At 44.5% G+C, this 23,613-nt stretch overlaps 1 protein-coding gene across 2 annotated transcripts; it reads left to right on the top strand.

Annotated features, from left to right (window-relative positions):
* The first annotated feature begins 26 nt into the window (after nt 1-26).
* Nucleotides 27-22,541, top strand: LOC132765981 (zinc finger protein 708-like). 2 transcript variants are annotated; one of them, XM_067465226.1, is made up of 6 exons: nt 27-137; nt 2,312-2,808; nt 15,934-16,060; nt 16,974-17,041; nt 19,484-19,610; nt 20,097-22,541. In XM_067465226.1, the coding sequence occupies exons 2-6, from the start codon at nt 2,419-2,421 to the stop codon at nt 21,614-21,616; spliced, it is 2,232 nt and encodes a 743-aa protein (XP_067321327.1). In that variant the 5' UTR covers nt 27-137; nt 2,312-2,418; the 3' UTR covers nt 21,617-22,541. The 2 variants fall into 2 exon arrangements, with proteins under 2 accessions (XP_067321327.1, XP_067321328.1); XM_067465227.1 differs by lacking the exons at nt 27-137; nt 2,312-2,808 and adding exons at nt 13,797-13,880; nt 14,007-14,861.
* The last annotated feature ends 1,072 nt before the right edge of the window (nt 22,542-23,613 follow it).

Raw genomic sequence — 23,613 nt, 5'->3', positions numbered from 1 at the left:
CCCTCTAGGAACCAAACTCTCTCCCCTTCACCCTTCCTTGCCTGGCTGGGAGAGGAGAGTTTGGCCTGTCAGACTCTCTTTCCTCCTCCACTTCCTCCTCTGAGCCTCTCTCTTTCCTCCTCCCCCTCCTCCTTCTGGTGAGTCTTCTTCCCATTCCTTCTCCAAGGGGCCAAAGGGAGGCTGAAGCCCAAAACACCTGGAGGGAGGGCCAAGGTAGGCCCAGGCTTGGACTCACCTGGGGTTGGGGGTCACCAGGTTCTCCAATGGAGGATCCTTGGAGGGAGAGAGAGGCCCATGGCTTTCCCCTGCCAACCCACTCACCTGCCTGCCTGGGTCCTCTTTTCTCCCCTTAAGTTTGTATTACACATTTCAGAGGAAAAGATGTTTCCCACCCAAAGAAAAATGAAGGGGAGGAGGGTGGCAGAGCTGTAATTAGTAGATTAGAAGTACCTAAATGGCTACTATGTCACCAAGGAAGGGGAAGGGAAAGGAGGGGGGAAGAGAAGGCTTGTATTGGTTATGACTATTACAGCTGCATCTTCAACCCAAGCACTATTATTGTTATTCACATCACCTAAGAGCAGTGTTTCTCAACCTGGGGGTCGGGACCCCTGGGGGGGGGGTCACGAAGGGGTGTCAGAGGGGCCGCCAAAGACCATTGGAAAATACAGTATTTTCTGTTGGGTTTGGGGGGCTCTGTGTGGGAAGTTAAACGGTTCCGGCCCCACTTACCTCTCCGAACGCATCTCCACCTATGAACCAACTAGGACATTAAGATCGTCTGGGGAGGCCCTGCTCTCGGTCCCGCCTGCGTCACAGGCGCGTCTGGCGGGGACGAGGGACAGGGCCTTCTCGGTGGTGGCCCCTCGGCTATGGAATGCCTTACCTGTAGACATCAGACAGGCCCCTTCGTTGTTGGCATTTCGGAGGAAGGTTAAGACTTGGCTTTATGAACAAGCGTTTGGCTAAACAGTGCAACTGAACACAGAAAGACGGTAAAATTGAACATAGGAATGGCACAAGGATTATGAGAACGGATCTGATTTCATTGAGGCGTTATGACATGATTTGATCATTGTTGTTGATTTTGTCTGTTGTATATGATGTGTTTTAATTGCCTATGACATTGTTGTGATAATCTGTATTGTGTAAACCGCATTGAGTTGCCTGACTGGGCTGAAAAATGCGGTATAGAAATAAAGCAAATAAATAAATAAAATAAGTTTGGTCCAAATCTATCAGAAAGGTTCAGAATGCTATTTGATTTGTTGTCATCTGGATTTACAAATATTTTACTTTGGTTATTAGATGGATTTTTGTCTCTTGTTTCAAAGTCTCTTGGTTCTTCTTTACAAGGAAGGCTATGTGGGGTTGCTTCTGAAGACTGCCTGGAATCTGCAATTAGTCCAACGCTCGGCAGCCAGGCTACTAAGGAGAGTGGGGTACAGGGAGCTCACAACTCCCTTGTTGCACCAGCTCCACTGGCTGCCAATTAGCTTCCAAGCACAATTCAAAGTGCTGGTCTTAACCTACAAAACCCTATACGGTTCTGGCCCAGTTTACCTGTCCAAACATATTCTCCCCTATGAACCATCAAGAGTGTTAAGATCGTCTGAAGAGGCCCTGGTCTCGGTCCCGCCACCTTCACAGTCGCATCTGGTGGGAACGAGAGACAGGGCCTTTTCTGTGATGGCCCCCCAGCTATGGAATTCCCTCCGGAATGAAATTAGATCTGCCCCCTCCCTCCTGACCTTTAGGAAGCTAGTGAAAACCTGGCTGTGGAACAAGGCCTTTGCAGAATGATGGTTGAGACCAGTAATCAACCAAAGTTATTGACCACAATATATTGACTGAATATATGGACTGAGTTGGACATGTTTTTATCTTGGCGAACAGCCTTTATGTAATTATCTTATATGTATTTGTTAATTTACTGTCGATATATGATGTTTTAGATTTTTACTGTTAGCATTGAATCCTTGCTGTTAGCCGGTCTGAGTCCCTCTACGGAGGTAGAGAAGATCGGGATAGAAACTTTTTAAATAAATAAATAAATAAAGGCTATAGATCACGAGGCACCAGCTGAAGGAATCATGGGGGGGGGGGGGGATTCAGTGTGGGTTGGGACTGAATGGGAGCTCAGTGAGGCTGGGTGGATCAGTTGGCTGGAGAAACAGAGGCCAAAGTGAAAGGAGGGCCCAGCATTACCTGGCTCTGAAATAAATAAAGAGCTTGGTTTTTGTTTTGTTTTTTTACTCTCTAAGAACAAGCCTTCCGAAGCCCGTTGTCTAATTGTGCATTTCTTTCACAGAGAAAATGTGATTTTTGGCTGGGAATTTTGGAGTAGAGCCTGTTGAGGGATTTCGTTCCCTTAAGAGAAGAGGGGGGAAGAGCACTTTGTATCCAGTTTGCTTCAACATGGAGAGACCCAACTCACCTGGACCTGAAGCAGAACTTGGGAGCAGTGGAGCATCTTGGGGAAAAACTACACAGAGGTTCCCGAGGGTGGACCTGTATAGCTCAGACACACAGCGCCAACATTTCAGGTATTCCTCCTACCGGGAGGTCGAGGGACCCAGAGAGGTTTGCAGCCGCCTCCACTCTCTCTGCCGCCAGTGGCTGAAGCCAGAGCAACACACCAAGGCGGAGATGCTGGACCTGGTGATCCTGGAGCAGTTCCTGAGCATCCTGCCCCCAGAGATGGGGAGCTGGGTCCGAGAGTGTGGGGCAGAGACCTCTTCCCAGGCGGTGGCCCTGGCGGAAGGCTTCCTCCTGAGTCGGGAAGAGGACGAGAAGCGGGAAGGACAGGTGAGAGCATTGCCTCTTAGCTTCACTCAACTTGGGACTGATGGATAGATTAAACACACTTCCTGCCTTTCTTCCAAGATGGGACCAAATGTGAGGGAGAACCTAGACTGTGCTCCCTCTGCCCCTTTTCCCACCTGCTCTGCCCCTCCTGCTCTCACTTCCATATCCACTGTAAGCTTGGTTGCTCCTCTGTTGACTCCCGATATTATATTGACAATGATGGGAGGGGCAAAATTGCCAATCTCAGGATGTGGTTTTTGTAAATTTGGAAAAATTCTTTTCTAATCTTTCTCCAAACTATTTCTGGTACATGCTGTGCAATTCCAGGCCCAAAGTAACTGCATTGATATCCTTCCTGATGTGTCTGAATCAGAGAAACATCTATCAGACGCCACCCAGAGTTTCCAGCAGAAAGACCTCAAGCAGGAAGAAGATTGGGCTGCAGCCTTGGAGGGTAAGAAGGAACCCTTCCGGGAGTTTTGGGATTTTATGCTAGTGTCTGTTCCCCTTTGGGGTGATTGTAGCACATCCACAATATATTTGAGATTTGGCCTTGAGATGAGTTTATACAGTAGGTAGGGATTTGGTTGCAAAAGATGTAATTTCAGTGTGACTTGCAATTTTCTTTATTTCTATACTTCTACATTTGCATACTGTTAGGTGGGACTGAAATATCAGCCGTACGGTATGTTACCAGGTGAAACCCGAAGCTAAGGTTGTTGTGTCGCTCATATACATTGGTTTTGTATTTTAGGTTATTTTATTTTTTATTTTCTGTTGTGTTTTTGTGATATATTTTGTACATTGTATTGATGGGCGTGGCCTCATGTAAGCCACCCTGAGTCCCCTTGGGGAGATGGTGGCGGGGTAGTTTCAATCCAACCTATTCACAGCACTGCATGAAATGAAAAAGTCCTAAACTTCAAAACTTTACATATGCCTTGGCTGGAGAACGCTCCTGTGTACATAGGGTCATTTCTTTTTAGGACCATAATTGTAACCTCTGAGACATGTTTATGTGATCAGCTTTCCACCCCTTGCTCGCTCTTTCCAGGGCCTGGAATGATGTTGTTGCCAAATCCTCAGTGGTTTCTCCCCCTTTGTGATGAAGTGGAACTAAATCAGGTAAGCAGAAGGATTCCTGGGAGAGGAGGGCTGAGCTACCTGGGGGTCATTTGCTTCAGGTTTAATCATCAACATCTGTTGAAACAAACAAGATTGAATGGGAGTTTCTTAAAAGTGAAATACTGAAACCATAATTGCAAACAGTGCCAACAAGAAGGAAAAACTAAGAGAAATCTAAAGAAACCAGGATGGATGTTCAAAGACCTTTAATCTGAGCTAAGATTTAAAAGGAACATGTGCCGACCAGGGGCAAGATGGCTGGATGTTATCCTTGAAGTGACTGGATTGACTCTGAAGGAACTGGGAGTGGTGACGGCTGACAGGGAGCTCTGGAAATGGAAAGGGGGAATGGTGTGGATGGTGACAGAGATAATGGAGAACATTGAACAAGACTCAAGCGGAGAGATCGTGTTACTATTCTTAGATACAGAGAAAGCATTTGATAACATGCAGTGGGACTATATGATTAAAGTACTGGACTATTCTGGAGTGGGTCAACACTTTAGAAAGGCCATATGAGCTATTTATTCAAGTTGTTGTTATTTGTTCATTTGCTTCCGCCTGTTCCTGACCTCATGGACCTGCCCATGCCAGAGCTCCCTGTCAGCCATCACCACCCCCAACTCCTTCAGAGTCAATCCAGTCACTTCAAGGATACCATCCAGCCATCTTGCCCCTGGTCGGCCCCTCTTCCTTTTCCCTCCCATTTTCCCCAGCATCATTGTCTTCTCTAGGCTTTCTTCTCTTCTCATTATGTGACTGAGCAGACTGGAGGAGACAAAGTTTGTGTTTATCTTTAAGAATGCGCAAAAAAGAAGACCTGCAACAATTTCCATCCATATAAATAACAGGAAAGATTTTGGAGCAGATCATTAAGAACGCAGTCTGGAATCACCTAGAAAAAAATGCTGTAATCACTAAAAGGGAACATGGGTTTCTCAACAACAAGTCATGCCAGACGAATTTGTTATTAATAGAGTTACAAGCTTGGTAGATGAAGGAAATGCAGTAGATGTAGCACATCGTGATTTCAGTAAGACCTTTGGAAAGGCCTCCCATAGTTTTACAAACAACTCGTAAAAATTGGCTAGAGAATACTACTGTTAGGTGGCTTTGTAATTGGTTGAGTGACTGAGCCCAAAGGGTGCTCACCAATAGTTCCTCTTCATTCTGTAAAAGGACTGACTGGTGGAGTGCCGCAGGGTTCTGTCCTGGGCCCAGTACTGTCCAACATGCGTATCATATTTTCAGATATCACCAAATTAGCAGGGATAGCTAATACTCTTGAAGACATATTCAGAATTCAAAATGGCCTGTTCAAGAGCTGGGCCAATATAACAATATTTATTTCAACAAGAATAAATGTAAGGTAGTACACTTAGGCCGGAGAGAAATGCAATGCACAGATACAGGATGGTTGACACCTGGTTTGACAACAGTTCATATGAAAGGGATCTTGGAGTGTTAGTAGACCACAAGTTGAACATGAGCCAACAATGTGATGCACCAACTTAAAATATTATGGGATTTTTGGCTGCATCCAAAGGAATTAGTGTCTAGATTAAGGGAGGTCATGGTGACCTTTCTGCTTTGGTGAGACCTCACTTGGAATCACATTGTGACCAGTTTAGGACACCATAATAAAAGCTGGAACATGTCCAGATTCCACTTCTGATTCTGCATATCAGTAAAGAAATGGTTCTGATTGTGACCAACCTGTTGTCTCTACAAAGCTTACCATTGGGGCATGGAGGCCTTAGCCCTTTACCTATCAAACAACAGGAATGTATGTCTGCTTTAAAGGGTATCTTGTAATTATTTTTCTTGATAGCCCTTATGTGGAAGGAAATGTGTTCTTTTTCCACCAGGGCCCAATCGCCTTTGAGGAAGTGGCTGTTGATTTCTCCCTGGAGGAATGGGTTCTCCTGAATCCTGATCAGAAAATCTTGCACATGCAGATCATGGAAGAGATTCATGGGATTGTGGACTTTCTAGGTAAGGCTCCTTCACTCATGGGGATTTTTCTATTTCAAAATGCAGTATTAACCTAAATCGTCATTGTCACTGAGGGTCCTCAAGGCAGAGCTTATTTTAGAAATATATAAGAGTAATAATAGTAATAATAATAATAATAATAATAATAATAATAATAATTCTTTATTTATAACCCACTTTTCTCCTTGGCTTCTGAATGCAGACGCAGCTGTACATCTTATTATCGGTGTGGTATTCAACTTAGTTTTACCTCCCAACCAGGCAGGGCAGCCTTTGCATGTCTTAAGCCTAAGCTCTCTTTCTACGCTGCCTCTCCCAGCACACAAACAGCTCCTAGCTTCAGTCGATTGCAAGATGGTGACTTGTAATATAATGCATTCTATGTTCTGTTCTCCTCTGAAGACAAAAGAAGTATGGAAAATTATGGAAAATAGGTGGTTTGAGGATTTCCTGGTGGCGCAGTGGGTTAAAGTGCTGAGCTGCTGACCGAAGCGATATTTATATTTTTTTCCCCCTCCGTGTCTCTGTTGTTTTAAGAATATTTTCAATCCACTTCTTATCCTGCTTAGAGTCTTTATCAAAAATGCTTAGAAATGATTGTTTCTTTTCTTCTTCCTCACAGTAGACAACTGGGAGAAGAGCAGTGTACGCACCAAATGCAGGACGCATTTTGGGCACAACGGGGGCCTTTGGAGACACCAGCAAGCCCAGAGTGAAGATGAAGATTCTGCAGGAGAAAGGCCCTACAAATGCAATGAATGTGGGCAATGTTTTACCCAAAATGGGGAACTTGTGCTTCACAAGACACTCCATGCTGGGAACAGCTATTTTCAATGGAAAGTATCAGCAAAATGTGTGCTTGATTACACATTGCCGGATTTGTGCCAACAAGGAATCTTCGGAGGAACTGAGGATTTCATAAGCTTGGTGAAACATGAGGGATTTCATGCAGGACAGGAACTATACCAATGCCAAGAGTATGGAAATTGTTTTGCTTACAGTTCACAATTGGTGAGCAACAAAATGCTGCACACAGCAGAGAAACCATATCAATGCCAGGAGTGTGGGAAATGTTTTGCTTATAGTTCACAATTGATAAGCCACACAAGACTTCACACAGGAGAGAAGCCATTCCAATGCCAAGAGTGTGGGAAATGTTTTGCATACAAATCAGACTTGGTGAAGCACAAAAGACTCCACACTGGAGAGAAACCATACTTATGCCAAGAGTGTGGGAAATGTTTTGCTTCCAGTTCACAATTGGTGATCCACAAAAGACTCCACACAGGAGAGAAGCCATACCAATGCCAGGACTGTGGGAAATGTTTTGCATATAGTTCACACTTGGTGAGGCACAAAAGACTCCACACAGGAGAGAAGCCATACCAATGCCAGGACTGTGGGAAATGTTTTGCTTCCAGTACACACTTGGTGAAGCACAAAAGACTCCACACAGGAGAGAAGCCATACCAATGCCAGGACTGTGGGAGATGTTTTTCTGATGGTTCAGCCTTGGTAAGGCACAAAAGACTCCACACAGGAGAGAAGCCATACCAATGCCAGGACTGTGGGAAATGTTTTGCTCACAGTTCAGACTTGGTTAAACACAAAAGACTCCACACAGGAGAGAAGCCATACCAATGCCAGGAGTGTGGGAAATGTTTTGCTGACAGTTCAGCATTGGTGAGTCACAAAAGACTGCACACAGGAGAGAAGCCATACCAATGCCTTGAGTGTGGGAAATGTTTTGCTCACAGTTCAGCCTTGGTGAGCCACAAAAGACTCCATACTGGAGAAAAGCCATACCAATGCCATGAGTGTGGAGAATGTTTTGCTCGCAGTTCAAATTTAGTGAGGCACAAAGGACTTCACACAGGACAGAAGTCATAGATATGCCAGGAGTGTGTGAAATGTTTTGTTTGCAGTTCATGCTTGGGGAACCACAAAAAAAACTTCATGGTGTTATTCCCTTGGCTTCCAGTGTCACCTGGCTTGACTTTGGACTCATATCTTAAGACAATTCTCTTCTTAGTTTCAAACTCTGTTCAGTTTTCTTGCTTGTTTTGACTTGGGACTGTTTTGGAGAACTCTTTGGCTTCTCTGGACACCCATATCATAAGATTTGGTAGATTCCTCTTTCTTGTTATTTAAATCCCTAAGTTGGAGGTCCTGTTATCTGGAGCAGCAGAAAACAAGCTCCCTGTGACAATCCTTCAGAGGGTTAAATACAATTGTCATGTCACTTATTTTAAAAAGAAACCATATGTAATTCCACCTTGGTTGCAAATTTCCAGTTTGTGAATGTTGTTTTTCAGCTGGGATTCCAGAATTGAACACAGTGCTTCTTTTGAGTCCAAGCCAAAAGAAAAGATGCTTGCACTATTATTTCCCTTGTTGTGCAAATTATATCTCTGGCTAGCATTTACTAGCAGTTTCCCTGCTTCTGGAGCACACACTTTTCATCCACATTAAACTGAAAAACACTAGCCTTGTTGTTATTTTAAAATCACCAATGTTATATATTATTGACTTTGTTGTAGACTGGGAATTTGATCTATTTTGCAAAATTTAAGTTCAAGGAGCCCTGGGGGTTGAGAAGGGCAGGGTACAAATGTTTGAAATAAATAAATAAATATTAAGGAAATAATAGCTTTTAATTGCACTGCACAGAACCCTGGGATATTATATGAGGGTTGCAGAAGTCTTGGGAAGGGAATGGAGGTACTTGGAGTCCTATCATCCATGGTCTGTCATCTTCGAAAGTGCACCTGGATGTAGAGTGGGTCATAGGGGCTCTGTGTGCCAAGTTTGGTCTTGATCAGTCATTGGCGAGGGTCTCAGTGGTCTCAGGAAGTGAGTGAAGTGACTGCTAGTCCCATCATCCATCGCCAAATTCTTCCAAACCGCACCAGGATGTAGAGTGGGTCAGGCGGGCTCTCAGTGTGAATTGTGGTCCTGATCCATCATTGTTGGCAGTTGTATTGGTCTTAGGAAGGGAGTGCACATATTGCAAGTCCCATCGTCCATGGTGCATCCTTCTCCAAACCACAGCAGGATGGAGAGTGCGTCATGGAGACTCAGTGTGCCAAGTTTGGTCTTTATCAGTAACTGGATGAGGATTGCAGTGGTGTCAGAAATTGAGCAAAGGTACTGCAAGTCCCATAATCCATGGTCCATCCCCGGCCAAACCACAACAGGACGTAAAGTGGGTCATGAGAGGTCTATGTGCCAAGTTTGGTCTTGATCAGTCATTGGATGAAGTTCACTGAGGTCTCAGAAAGTGAGATAGAACTGCAAGTCCCATCATCCATGGTCCATCCTCCTCCAAACTGCAGTAGGATGTAGAGTGGGTCATGGGGGCTCTGTTTGCCAAGTTTGGTCTGTATTGGTAATTTTCTGACACAGCCTAAGGCCTTTTTCTCTCCTGTCTTGTCAACCTCATAATCTTGGAACTTTCAGGCTGGCCAATCAGAGACCATATGCAAATAGTACCACAGTGGCAGCCAATCAGAAAGCTGTCACATACATGTCCCTGCTTCTCTCATTAACCCTCTTCGCCACCAGGGGGTCCTGTTGTGGCTGGCCAATCAGAGACCATATACAAATAGCACCACAGCGGCAGCCAATCATAAAGCTGCCACAAACTCCTCCATCCTACATCTGTCCTCCCTTGCACACAAACTTTGACTTCCAAAGCTTCCAAAGAAGGAGCCTCCACCACACTCTGGGGCAGAGAGTTCCACTGCTGAACGGCTCTCACAGTCAGGAAGTTCTTCCTCATGTTCAGATGGAATCTCCTTTCTTGTAGTTTGAAGCCATTGTTCCATTGCGTCCTAGTCTCCAGGGAAGCAGAAAACAAGCTTGCTCCCTCCTCCCTGTGGCTTCTTCTCACATATTTATACATGGCTATCATATCTCCTCTCAGCCTTCTCTTCTCCAGGCTAAACATGCCCAGCTCCTTAAGCCTCTCCTCATAGGACTTGCTCTCTAGACCCTTGATCATTTTAGTTGCCCTCCTCTGGACACATTCCAGCTGGTCAATATCTCTCTTCAATTGTGGTGCCCAGAGTTGGACAAAATATTCCAGGTGTGGTCTAACCAAAGCAGAATAGAGCATGGGTAGCATTACTTCCTTAGATCTAGACACTATGCTCCTATTGATGCAGGCCAAAATCCCACTGACTTTTTTTGCCGCCACATCACATTGTTGGCTCATGTTTAACTTGTTGTCCACGAGGACTCCAAGATCTTTTTCACACGTACTGCTCTCAAGGATGAAAATCTTCACCTCAATGTGTCACTGTCAGTTGTACTGGGGATAAGCTGGGGATATCTACTCACTCCACTATATCTGCCACTCCTTTTTAGTAGTCATTTGCAAGGGTGAAATGTGAAAATCTGTGATACCCTTCTAACCAAACTCTGAATGAAGATTCCCGGGCCTTGGCAGAGGGCGGCTTTGGAGAACAGCTATTGCAGCTAGTGACGTCTCAATGGCTGTGGGCAATGAAGAGCCTGCTTGTGGTGGGGGCTTTGGTTGTCTCTCCCACCCAAGTCTGTGTTCCTCCCACTTGGGAAAAAGGAGCCCTGGAAGCAATGGTTTGAGAGAGAGAGAATATATCTAATTAACTAACCTATGAATACAGAATTTTTTTCCCTTGACTCTATCTATGACACTGTTTCTCAACCTCCCTAATTCTGTGACCCCTTAATTACAGTTCCCTTATATTGTGGTGATCCCCAACCATAACATTATTTTCATTGTATTGTCGAAGGCTTCACACCTAGCTCCAGGAGACAGAAGTCCTTTGTCCCACCCTGGTCATTCCACAGATATATAAATCCATTTTCCTACTTCCAACAGACCTTACTACCTCTGAGGATGCTTGCCATAGATGCAGGCAAAACGTCAGGAGAGAATGCCTCCAGAACATGGCCATATAACCTGGGAAAACCTACAACAACCCAATTATTTTCATTGCTACTTCATAACTGTAATTTTGTTTCTGTTATTAATTTTAATGAAAATATCTGATATGCAGGAGGTATTTGCATTGACTCTATCTATGCCAGTGCTTCTCAACCTTCCTAATGTCACGACCCCTTAATGCAGTTCCTTTATATTGTGGTGATCCCCAACCATAACAAATACCTGATACACCCACATTTGAATACTGGTGGGGTTGGGGGGGGGGGGGGTTGATTTTATCATTTGGGAGTTGTAGTTGCTGGGATTTAAAGTTAACCTACAATCAAAGAGCATTCTGAACTCCCCAAACGTGGCACACAGGACTTCCATGACCAACAGAAAATACTGGAAGGGTTTGATGGGCATTGACCCTGAGTTTGGGAGTTGCAGATCAGCTACATCCAGAGAGCACTATGGACTCAAACAATGAGGGATCTGGACCAAACTTGGCATGGACAAATGCAAGATACTCCACTTAGGCAGGAAAAACGAAATGCAAAGATACAGAATGGGGGACAATGCCTGGCTCAAGAGCAGTACGTGTGAAAAATATCTTGGAGTCCTCGTGGACAACAAGTTAAACATGAGCCAACAATGTGATGTGGCGGCAAAAAAAGCTAATGGGATTTTGGCCTGCATCAACAGGAATCTAGTGTCTAGATCCAGGGTAGTCATGCTACCCCTCTATTCCACTTTGGTTAGACCATACCTGGAATATTGTGTCACCACAATTGAAGAGAGATATTGACAAGCTGGAATGTGTCCAGAGGAGGGCGACTAAAATGATCAAGGGTCTGGAGAACAAGCCCTATGAGGAGCGGCTTAAGGAGCTGGGCATGTTTAGCCTGAAGAAGAGAAGGCTGAGAGGGGATATGATAGCCATGTATAAATATGTGAGAGGAAGCCACAGGGAGGAGGGAGCAAGCTTGTTTTCTGCTTCCTTGGAGACTAGGACGCAATGGGACAATGGCTTCAAACTACAAGAAAGGAGATTCCTTCTGAACATGAGGAAGAACTTCCTGACTGTGAGAGCCGTTCAGCAGTGGAACTCTCTGCCCCGGAGTGTGGTGGAGGCTCCTTCTTTGGAAGCTTTTAAACCGAGGCTGGATGGCCATGTCAGGGGTGATTTGAATGCAATATTCCTGCTTCTTGGTAGAATGGGATTGGACTGGATGGCCCATGAGGTCTCTTCCAACTCTTTGATTCTATGATGCTATGACTTCTGTGACCAATAGAAAATACTGGAAGGGTTTGGTGGGCATTGACCTTGAGTTTTGGAGTTGTAGTTACCTACATCCAGGGAGCACTGTGGACTCAAACAATGAGCGATCTGGACCAAATTTGGCATGAATATTCAATATGCCCAAATGTGAACACTGGTGGAGTTTGGGGGAAATAGACCTTGATATTGGGGGACTGTAATTGCTGAGATTTATAGTTCACCTACAATCAAAGAGCATTCTGAATCCCACCAATGATAGAAGTGGGCCAAACTTCCCACAAAGAACCCCCATGGCCAACAGAAAATACTGTGTTTTGTGATGGTCTTTGGTGACCCTTCTGAAACCCCTTCGCGACCCCCCCCCCCCAGGATTCACCAACCCCCAGGTTATTATTATTATTATTAAACTTTATTTCTACCCCGCTAGCATCTCCCGAAGGACTCGATGCGGCTTACAAAGGCCAAGGCCTCAACACAACAGCATAACAAAACACCTCAAAGCAAAACCAAAAACACAAAGCATTAACAACAAAACATTACACCGTAACACAGTAAAAGCTAGGGCCGGGCCAAGTAATGGGTTCAAAATTAAAAAGTGCTGGGTGTGACAGGTGGTATGTTGGATTTCAGGGCAAGTGCAATGTACAGAGAATCTTAAAACTCTAATAAAGTGCTTCTGAGACATAATGCTGGAGTTGGGTTGTTGTAGGTTTTTCCTGGGCTATATGGCCATGTTCTGGAGGCATTTTTTTCTCCTGACGTTTCGCCTGCATCTATGGCGAGCATCCTCAGAGGTAATGAGGTCTGTTGGAAGTAGGAAAAATTGGTTTATATATCTGTGGTGGGACAATGGACTTTTTTTTTGCTGGGGTTAGCTGTGGATGTTTCAGCTGATCACCTTGATTTGCATTCAATGGCTTGGTAGCGCCTGGGGGGAATCTTTTGTTGAGGGTGATTTCATGTGCCTGTTTGTTTCCCCTCTGCTGTTTTTCTGCTGTAATTTTAGAGTTTATTAATACTGGTAGCCAGATTTTGTTCATTTTCATGGTCTCTTCCTTTCTGTTGAAATTGTCCACATGCTTGTGGATTTCAATGGCTTCTCTGTGTAGTCTGACATGGTGGTTGTGAGAGTGGTCCAGCACTTCTGGAGTTTTCCTATTCCGGAAAGGCACATTGGAATAGCCAGGTCTTCAAGCTCTTCCTAAAGACTGCCAACGTGGGTGCTAGTCTGATATCTTTGGGGAGGGTGTTCCAAAGTTGGGGGGCAACCACAGAGAAGGCCCTGTCCCTCGTCCCCACCAAACGCGGATGAACGAAGGGAACACGTAGGTTTGTAGACAGCGATGCGGTCACGCAGGTAGGCATGTCCCAAACCGTTTAGGGCTTTGTAGGTAAGCACCTGCACCTTGAATTGGGATCGGAAGGTAAACGGCAGCCAATGGAGATCCTTAAACAGGAAGGTTGACCTCTCTCTGTAAGGAGCACCAGTTAACATGAGAAATGCTGATCTCTGCCTTCATCTTGAGTCCTTTGGTTCCAGGGCTTTGGAGAGAAGCTCTTTCCCCTCCTTCCAGAGTAACACTGGGCAAGGAAGGGTTAAGGGGAGGGAGTGTGTTCCCAGAGAGGCAGGAAGGAAGTGGGCCTTCTTTCACCAGCCTTTCTTGTCCCTCTAGGAACCATACTCCCTCCACTTCACTCTTCCTTGCCTGGCTGGGAGAGAAGAGAAGAGTTTTTCCCTTCTTCCTTTCTCTTCTCCTTCCGGTGAGTCTTCTTCCTAGACCTTCTCCAAAGGGCTCTGAAAGAAATACAGGGCTTGGTTTATAATCTCCAAGAGAAAAAGCCTCTTGAAGCTAATTCTTGTTGTCTAATTCTGCCTTTCTTTCACAGAGGAAATAAGAGTGTTGGCTGAGAATTCTGGACTAGAACCTGTTCAGGGATTTCTTTTGCTTGAGAGAAGAAGGAGGAAGAGCTTCTTGGATCCAGTTTGCTTCTTCAACAAAGAGTGATTTCAATATGCAGAGATCCAACTCACCTGGACCTGAGGCAGGACTTGGGAGCAAACTACACATACGTTCCTGAGTGTGGACCTTTATAGCTCAGACACACAGCTCCAGCGCTTCAGGCATTCAGGCCAGGTTGGTCTGGAGGCCGGAGAAGCAGAGGCCCAAGTGGAAAGAGGGCCCAGCATTATCTGGCTCTGCAATAAATAAGAGCTTGTTATTTCACTCTCCAAGGAAAAGCCTCTCAAAGCTGGTGGTCTAATTCTACCTTTCTTTCATTGTTGTCTGAGAATGTTGGAATAGAGCCTGTTCAGGGAAACGAGGAGGAGGAAAGCATCTTTGTGGTGCCATCATGGAGAAAGCCAACTCATCTGGACCAGAAGCAGAACCTGGGAACAGTGGGGCATCCTGGGGAAAAAGTACACATAAGTTCCTGAGTGTGGACCTTTATAGCTCAGACACACAGCGCCAGCGCTTCAGGCATTCCTCCTTCCGAGAGGGCGAGGGACCCAGAGAGGTTTGCAGCCGCCTCCACTCTCTCTGCCGCCAGTGGCTGAAGCCAGAGCAACACACCAAGGCGGAGATGCTGGACCTGGTGATCCTGGAGCAGTTCCTGAGCATCCTGCCCCCAGAGATGGGGAGCTGGGTCCGAGAGTGTGGGGCAGAGACCTCTTCCCAGGCGGTGGCCCTGGCGGAAGGCTTCCTCCTGAGTCGGGCAGAGGACGAGAAGCAGGAAGGACAGGTGAGAGCATTGCCTCTTGGCTTCACTCAAGTTGGGACTGATGGAGAGATTAAATGTACATCCTGCCTTCCTTCCAAGATGGGACTGATGTGAGGGAGAAGCTAGACTCTGCTCCCTCGGCCTCTTTCCCCCCCTGCTCTGCCCCTCCTGCTTTCACCTCCATATCCAGTGTAAGCTCAGTTGCTGCTCTACTCAATTTGTTGATCTCCAGATATCACATTGAAAATGGTGGAAGGGGAAGTGTGGCATTTGTCTCAAACTAGGGTAGAGGACGAGAAGCAGGAAGGACGGGTGAGAGCATTGCCTCTTGGCTTCACTCACTTTGGGACTGATGGATAGATTAAATGTACTTTCTGCCTTTCTTCCAAAATGGGACCAATGTGAGGAAGAAGCTGGACTCTGCTTCTTCTGCCTTTCCCCCCACCAGTTCTGCCCCTCCTTCTATCACCATATCTACATTGGCTTCCAATTGTTCATCGTGGTCTGTATAAGATGCTAGTCCTGACCTTTAAAACTTTATACAGTCAGGGTCCATCATATCTTAGAGATCGTCTCTCCTTCTTCCATCGTCAGAGGTCGCCACGACCATCCCAACGTGATCTACTTTATATACCGGATCCTAGAGAAGTGCACTTGGAAAGTACCGGACACAGGGCTTTTTCTATTTCTGCCCCTGCCTTATGGAATTCCTTGCCTCCCCATATGAGAGCCATGCGTGATTTAGGGCCTTTTACTCTAGCACTTAAGACCTGGCTTTTTACTAGAACATTTGATCTATGTTAATTTATTAATATCTGTATGTATGTATTTTATCCTGTACAATTTTGCTATGTAAATCGCCTAGAGCATCTTGGATGGAGGGCGATTAATAAGTAATTAAATATGACGACGACGATATCTACTGTAAGCTTGGTTGCTCCTCTACTCAAAACTGCTGACTCTAGACATTGTATTGAAAATGATGGGAGGAGCAAAATGGCCAATCTCAGAAAGCAGTTTTTGTACATTTGGGGAAAAAATCCTTTTCTAATCTTTCTCTTTACTACGTCTTGTATATTTTTTGCAATTCTAGGCCCAAAGTAACTGCACTAAAGTCCAGCCTGATTTCTCTGAATCAGAGAAACATCTATCAGACTCCACCCAGGGTCTCCAGCAGAAGGGCCTCAAGCAGGAAGAAGATTGGGCTACAACCTTGGAGGGTAAGAAGGAACCCTTCCGGGAGTTTGGGATTTTATGCTAGTGTCAGTTCCCCTTTGGGGTGATTGTAGCACATCCACAATATAATTGAGATTGAGACTGTGCACATTTGGCCTTGAGGTGAGTCTATAGGTAGGCATTTGGCTGCAAAAGATGTAATTTTAGTGTGATTTGCAGTTGTCTTTATTGTTATACTTCTACATTTGCATACAGTTGGGTGGGACTGAAATATCAGCCCTTCGGTATCTTCTCAGGTGGGACATGGAGGTAAGATGAGCCATGAAAGTGACAGCAAAGAATAACGTTAGAGCCGTAGCAAACTAGGATTTTGGGAGAGCAAACTAAGCCAGCACGAGCGATGCTCTGCCTCTTTCTCCGCCTCTTTCCCTTTGCTAGGGCAGCGTTGCGAGCATACGCTCATGCCGCAGCAAACTACAGGAAGCTTGCGCTCGGGCTTGCTCCGAAGCCCCGCCTCCCCCCCCCCCCCCCCCGAGGCTGCTCTCTCTCTTGCTAGCATGCCTGTTTTCCATTGCAGTGGGCAGGGATGCGAGCGTACGCTCACAGTTGAATTCTGCCAACTGCGAGAGTACACTCGCATCGCTTCCCTAGCAAGGGAAAACAGGCACACTAGCAAGAGAGAGAGCAGCCTCGGGGGGAAAAAGGCGGGGCTTCGGAGCGAGCTCGAGCACAAGCTCGCTCTCACTTCCAGTAGTTTGCTACAGCTCTTAGAATAATTGAAATACCAAGCCAAGTATTAATTTAAACTCAAGCTACTTAAAACACTGCTTGAGATAAAAAAAATCATAAACCCAAAAACTTTACATATTCTTGGGCTGGAGAATGCTCCTGTGTTGATAGGGCAATTTCTTTTTAGAACCGTAATTGTAACCTCTGGGACTTGCTCTCTCTCTCTAGGGCCTGGAGTGATGTTGCCAAATCTCCAGTCGTTCCTTCCTCTTTGTGATGAAGTAGAACTAAATCAGGTAAGCAGAAGGATTCCTGGGAGAGGAGGAGTGGAGCTGCCTGGGGGTCATTTCTCCCAGGCTTCATCATCAAACATCTCTAGAAACAGACAAAATTGAATGGGAGTTTCTAGAGATGTTTGATGATGAAGCCTGGGACAAAGGGCCAAGTTTAAAGTAAATGACCAAATGTCAAATTATATAGAAATTAAAAAAGGGACACGACAAGGCTAATCCCTCTCACCTCTATTGTTTATTTGGATATTATTAATAATAATATTATGATAATAATAACACTTTATTTATATTCCACCCTTCTCACCATGAAGGGGACTCAGGTCTGATCACAGTACATATACATGGCAAACATTCAATGCCGCTTTGTATAGACAATGCACAGACAGACAGAACAGAAGGAGGTGCCATGGAAGGTTGGGCTCAAGTCCAGGGTGTGCTGTTGCTCTATCCTCCTTGCTTTTGGTCACCCAGCATTTTCTGATTTTCTTTCTTTATGGTGTCGTAAGACACCTCCCCCGCTTTTAGCAGTACCTAATTTCTCTAATCACAGCTAAAGCTGTTTTTGAATTGCTGAGGTAACCAATGAGCTAGGCTGACAGTTGGCAGCTCACGCCAACCTGGGACTTTGAACTTGCAACCTTTTGGTTAATAGATCTTATAACTACTGATGATTTACCAGCTGTGCTACACCTCCAGCCTAGAGATTTTAACAGCAGAATTAGAGAAGCTAGTGAAATTAAAGGTGTTAAAGTAAAATGGTATGAATTTAATGGGAAGGTGTTCGCAGGTGATGTGGTTTGTTTCTTAAGGGACCCTTTAAGAACCACACACACTTTATTGGAGATTATCAACGAATTTAGCAGTGTGCTAAAGAGAAATCGGTATTTCTAACTAAGAACCTATCTAAAAGCAATATTGTTAAACTGGAGAAATTAACTGATTGTAAAGTAGTTCCAAAAGTAAAATATATCAGAGTATGGGTAACAAAAATAGTAAACTTTACCAAAATAATTATGACAAAACATGGAAGGAGATCAAAGTAGATCTTGAAAATTTGCAAAGACTTCAACTTACCTGTTTAGGGAGGATAGCAGTTATAAAAATGATGGTATTACCTGTTGTTTCTGTTTCAAAATGTACTGATTACTAAGGGAGTAAAGGTATTTGGAAAATGGAGATGTGGTCAAATTCATTTGGAAAGGCAGAATGGCTTACAGCAGTGGTTCTTAACCCGTTGGTCCCCAGGTGTTTGGCCTACAATTCCCAGCAATCCTACTTGGTTTACCAGCAGTTAGGATTTCTGGGAGTTGAAGGCCAAAATATCTGGGAACCCACAGGTTGAGAACCACTGGCTTACAGGAACCTGATTGATGGGAAAGACAGAGGGAGCCAGGCTTTGCCAGACTTCTGATAGTACTATGAAGCAGCTAATATTAGTTGAGGGAAGGATATTAGAGGCAAAGATGAAGTACTTTTGCCACATAATGAGAAGACAGGAAAGTTTAGAGAAGACAATGATGCTGGGGAAAATGGAAGAAAAAAGGAAGAGGGGGCGACCAAGGGCAAGATGGATGGATGGTATACTTGAAGGGACTGGCTTGACCTTGAAGGAGCTGGGGGTGGCCACGGCCGACAGGGAGCTCTGGTGTGGGCTGGTCCAGGAGGTCACAAAGAGTCGGATGTGACTGAATGAAAAAACAACAACAATAAGGATTGGATTAAATTGGATAATAAGGAGTTCCTTACATTAAGGGCCCCAAATTTAAGATATGGATGGCATACCTTATCTATGGGATAAAAAGGACAGGGTGAATACTGAATTCAATGAATACATAATAAGAGCCAGCCTTTTAGCAACATATCTCTTCCTTTCATCAGCTAGCAGGAATGTGAGTCTACCTTAAAGGTTTTCTTGTAATTATTTTTCTTGATAGACCTTATATGAGAAGGAAATACTAGGTTCTTGTGGGTTTTTTCGGGCTATAGAGCCATGTTCTAGAGGCATTTCTCCTGACGTTTCGCCTGCATCTATGGCAAGCATCCTCAGAGGTGTGAGGTCTGTTGGAAGTAGGAAAAATGGGTTTATATATCTGTGGAATGGCTGGGGTGGGGCAAGGAGCTCTTCCCTGCTGCAGTTAGGTGTGAATGTTTAGCTGATCACCTTCATTAGCATTTGAAGGCCTGCCTGAGCCTGGGAAAATCTGTTGCTGGGAGCTGTTAATCTGTGCCTGGTTTCTTCCTCTCTGTTGTTTAGCTGTTATAATTTTTGAGTTTTTTAATACTGGTAGCCAGATTTTGTTCATTTTCATGGTTTCTTCCTTTCTGTTGAAATTGTCCACATGCTTGTGGATTTCAATGGCTTCTCTGTGTAGTCTGACATGGTGGTTGTTGGTGTGGTCCAGCATTTCTGTGTTCTGAGAAGGAAATGTTTTCTTTTTCCACCAGGGCCCAATCGCCTTTGAGGACGTGGCTGTCCATTTCTCCGTGGAGGAGTGGGCTCTCCTGAATCCTGGTCAGAAAGCCTTGCACGGGCAGATCATGGAGGAGATTCATGGGATGGTGGACTCTCTTGGTAAGGCTCCCTCACTCGTGGGGATTTCTATTTCAAAATGCAGTATTATCCTAAATCATCACAGTCACATATGTTAGAAATATATAACATAATAATAATAATAATAATAATAATAATAATAATGTCTTTATTTATATCCTACTTTTCTCCTCAGCATATTAATATTGTACAAACGTCAGTCCGACCGCATATATAAATCAAATGAAACAATAAAAATAAAAAGCATGTGCACAGCCGCCCTTCCTACTGGCCGGACCCACAATACGAGCTAAAGACAAAAAGATTTGCCCATGCCTGATCATCTCTGCCTTAGAGGTTCTAGGCAGTCAAACAAGTGGAACAAGGGGTGGAGAAGCAACACATTTATATCTTCTTTTCCTCCATGTCTCTGTTGTTTTAAGGATATTTTCAATCCACTTCTTATACCACTTAGAATCCTTATCAATCATGCTTAGGAATGATTGTTTCTTTTCTTTTTCTTCACAGTAGATAACTGGGAGAAGAGCACTGTACGCACCAAATGCAGGAAGCATTTTGGGCACAATGGGGGCCTTTGCAGACACCAGGAAGCCCAGAGTGAAGATGAAAATTCTGCCAGAGAAAGGCCCTACAAATGCAATGAATGTGGGCAATGTTTTACCCAAAATGTGGCACTTGTGCTTCACAAGACACTCCATACCGGGAACAGCTATTTTCAATGGAAAGTATCAGCAAAATGTGTGCTTGATTGCACATTGCCAGATCTGTGCCAACAAGAAATCTTTGAGGGAACCGAGGATTTCATAAGCCTGGTGAAACATGAGAGATTTCCCACAGTACAGGAACCATACCAATGTCAGGAGTACGGTAAGTGTTTTGCTGACAGTTCACAATTGGTGAGCCACAAAAGAGTCCACACAGGAGAGAAGCCACACCAATGCCAGGAGTGTGGGAAATGTTTTGCTTACAGTTCACAATTGATAAGCCACAAAAGAGTCCACACAGGAGAGAAGCCATACCAATGCCAGGAGTGTGGAAAATGTTTTGCTGACAGTTCAGCCCTGGTGAAACACAAAAGACTCCACACAGGACATAAGCCATACCAATGCCAGGAGTGTGGAAAATGTTTTTCTGACAGTTCACACTTGGTGAGTCACAAAAGAGTCCACACAGGAGAGAAGCCATACCAATGCCAGGAGTGTGGGAAGTGTTTTGCTTACAGTTCACAATTGATTATCCACAAAAGACTTCACACAGGAGAGAAGCCATACCAATGCCAGGAGTGTGGGAAATGTTTTGCACACGGTTCACACTTGGTGAGGCACAAAAGACTCCACTCTGGAGAGAAGCCATACCAATGCCAGGAGTGTGGGAAATGTTTTGCTCTCAGTGCAGACTTGGTGAAGCACAAAAGACTCCACACAGGAGAGAAGCCATACCAATGCCATGAGTGTGGGAAATGTTTTGCTCACAGTTCAACCTTGGTGAGGCACAAAAGACTCCATACAGGAGAGAAGCCATACCAATGCCAGGAATGTGGGAAGTGTTTTGCTGAGAGTTCACACTTGGTGACACACAAAAGATTCCACACAGGAGAGAAGCCATACCAATGCCAAGAGTGTGGGAAATGTTTTGCTGATGGTTCAGCCCTGGTGAGGCACAAAAGACTCCACACAGGAGAGAAGCCATACCAGTGCCAGGAGTGTGGAAAATGTTTTTCTGACAGTTCACACTTGGCGAGTCACAAAAGAGTCCACACAGGAGAGAAGCCATACCAATGTCAGGAGTGTGGGAAATGTTTTGCTCACAGTTCGCAATTGATAAGCCACAAAAGACTTCACACAGGAGAGAAGCCATTCCAATGCCCAGAGTGTGGGAAATGTTTTGTTCACAGTTCAGCCTTGGTGAAGCATAAAAGACTCCATACTGGAGAGAAGCCATACCAATGCCAGGAGTGTGGAGAATGCTTTGCTTGCAGTTCAAACTTGGTGAGACACAAAAGACTTCACACAGGACAGAAGTCATAGATATGCTAGGAGTGTGTGAAATGTTTTGTTTGCAGTTCACGCTTTGAGAAACACAAAAAAAAAAAAGGAAAGAAAGAAAGAGTAAAAGTGCCAGAAGTATGGGAAATGTTTTACTCAGTGACTTCATCCCTTAACAAGTACCAGAGAACACACATAGGATAAAAAACATGCTAGACGTGTGGGAAATGATTTTTGGGGGGGTTCATACCTGTTGAACTATCACAGACTGCATACAGGAGATGTATCATCCAAAGAGCTGGGACAAAACTAATAAAATTAGTTGCAACAGAGAAATTGCATGTTCTGGACATTGTGGTATAGACTATACATTCAACCTTTCCTGATGAACACATATGTTCCCTTGGCTTCAGGTACCACTTGGCTTGGTTCTGGACTCATATCTTAGACAATTCTTAGTTTCGAGCTCTGTTCAGTTTTCTTGCTTGTTTTGACTTGGGAGTGGACAACCTTTTGGCTTCTCTGGACACCTGTATCATAAGATTTGGTAGATTCCTCTTTCTTGTTATTTGAATCCCTAAGTTGAAGGTCCTGTTGTCTGGAGCAGCAGAAAGCAAGCTCCCTGTGACAGTCTTTCAGAGGGTTAAATACAATTGTTATGTCACTTATTTTAAAAAGACACCATACGTAATTCCATCACTTGTTCTCATGGGCTTTGTTTCCAGATCCTTTACCACCTTGGTTGCACATTTCCAATTTGTGTATGTTGCTTTTCAGCAGGGATTCCAGAATTGAACACAGTGCTTCTGTTGAGGCCAAGCCAAAAGAAAAGATGCTTGCACTATTATTTCCCCTGTTGTGCAAATTATATCTCTGGCTAGCATTTACTAGCAGTTTCCCTGCTTCTGGAAACATGCTTTTCATCCACATTAAACTGAAAAACACTAGCCTTGTCGTTATTTTAAAATCACCAATGTTATATATTATTGATTTTATTATAATTTGGGAATTTGATCTATTTTGCAAAATTTAAGTTCAAGGAACCCCGGGGGTTGAGAAGGGCGAGGTACAAATGTTTGAAATAAATAAATATTAAGGAAATAATAGCTTTTGCAAAGAAGCCTGAGATATATAGTACTTTATAGTGTTGATCTCCATATGAGAAGTTTTAGATTGTTCTATTCTATTTTAACTGATTATTTCAATGTCCTACAAAGGAGGACTTATGTTCCAGTCTGGGAGATTTATAATGGTTTTATTTTATATTGTGTACTTTAATGGTGCTGTAAACCGCCTTGAGTCTGTTGGAGAAAGGCAATATAGAAATTTCCCAAATAAATAAGTTTGTCTGTAGACTAAGAAAACAACAGTGTTTGTATAATTAACACCAGCTTCCCAACTAGTCACTTCCAATTGCTTGAGAAAATATAATTACCGTATTTATGTGAATCTAAGGCACACCTATCTTGGGATGAGAGCAATGTCCAGTCTCGATAAAATAGTAAAGAGTAGAGACATCAGACTGGCAACAAAGATCCACCTAGTCAAAGCCATGGTGTTCCCTGTTGTCACCTACGGATGTGGGAGCTGGACCTTAGGGAAGGCTGAGCGAAGGAAGATCGATGCTTTTGAGCTGTGGTGTTGGAGGAAAGTTCTGAGAGTGCCTTGGACTGCGAGAAGATCCAACCAGTCCATCCTCCAGGAAATAAAGCCCGGCTGCTCACTGGAAGGAAGGATACTAGAGTTGAAGTACTTCGGCCACATCATGAGGAGACAGCAAAGCCTAGAGAAGACAATTATGCTGGGGAAAGTGGAAGGCAAAAGGAAGAGGGGCCGACCAAGGGCAAGATGGATGGATGGCATCCTTGAAGTGACTGGACTGACCTTGAAGGAGCTGAGGGTGGTGACAGCCGACAGGGAGCTCTGGCGTGGGCTGGTCCATGAGGTCACGAAGAGTCGGAGACGACTGAACGAATGAACAACAACAACAAGGCACACCTTTTTTGACTAAATGGGGTGCGCATTACATTTGTGTAAAA

This window comes from Anolis sagrei, chromosome 2 (genome assembly GCF_037176765.1).
Source record: "Anolis sagrei isolate rAnoSag1 chromosome 2, rAnoSag1.mat, whole genome shotgun sequence".
Classification (NCBI taxonomy): domain Eukaryota; kingdom Metazoa; phylum Chordata; class Lepidosauria; order Squamata; family Dactyloidae; genus Anolis; species Anolis sagrei.
The sequence above is the reverse complement of the archived record's forward strand: the minus strand, read 5'-3'. Positions and strand labels throughout refer to the sequence as shown.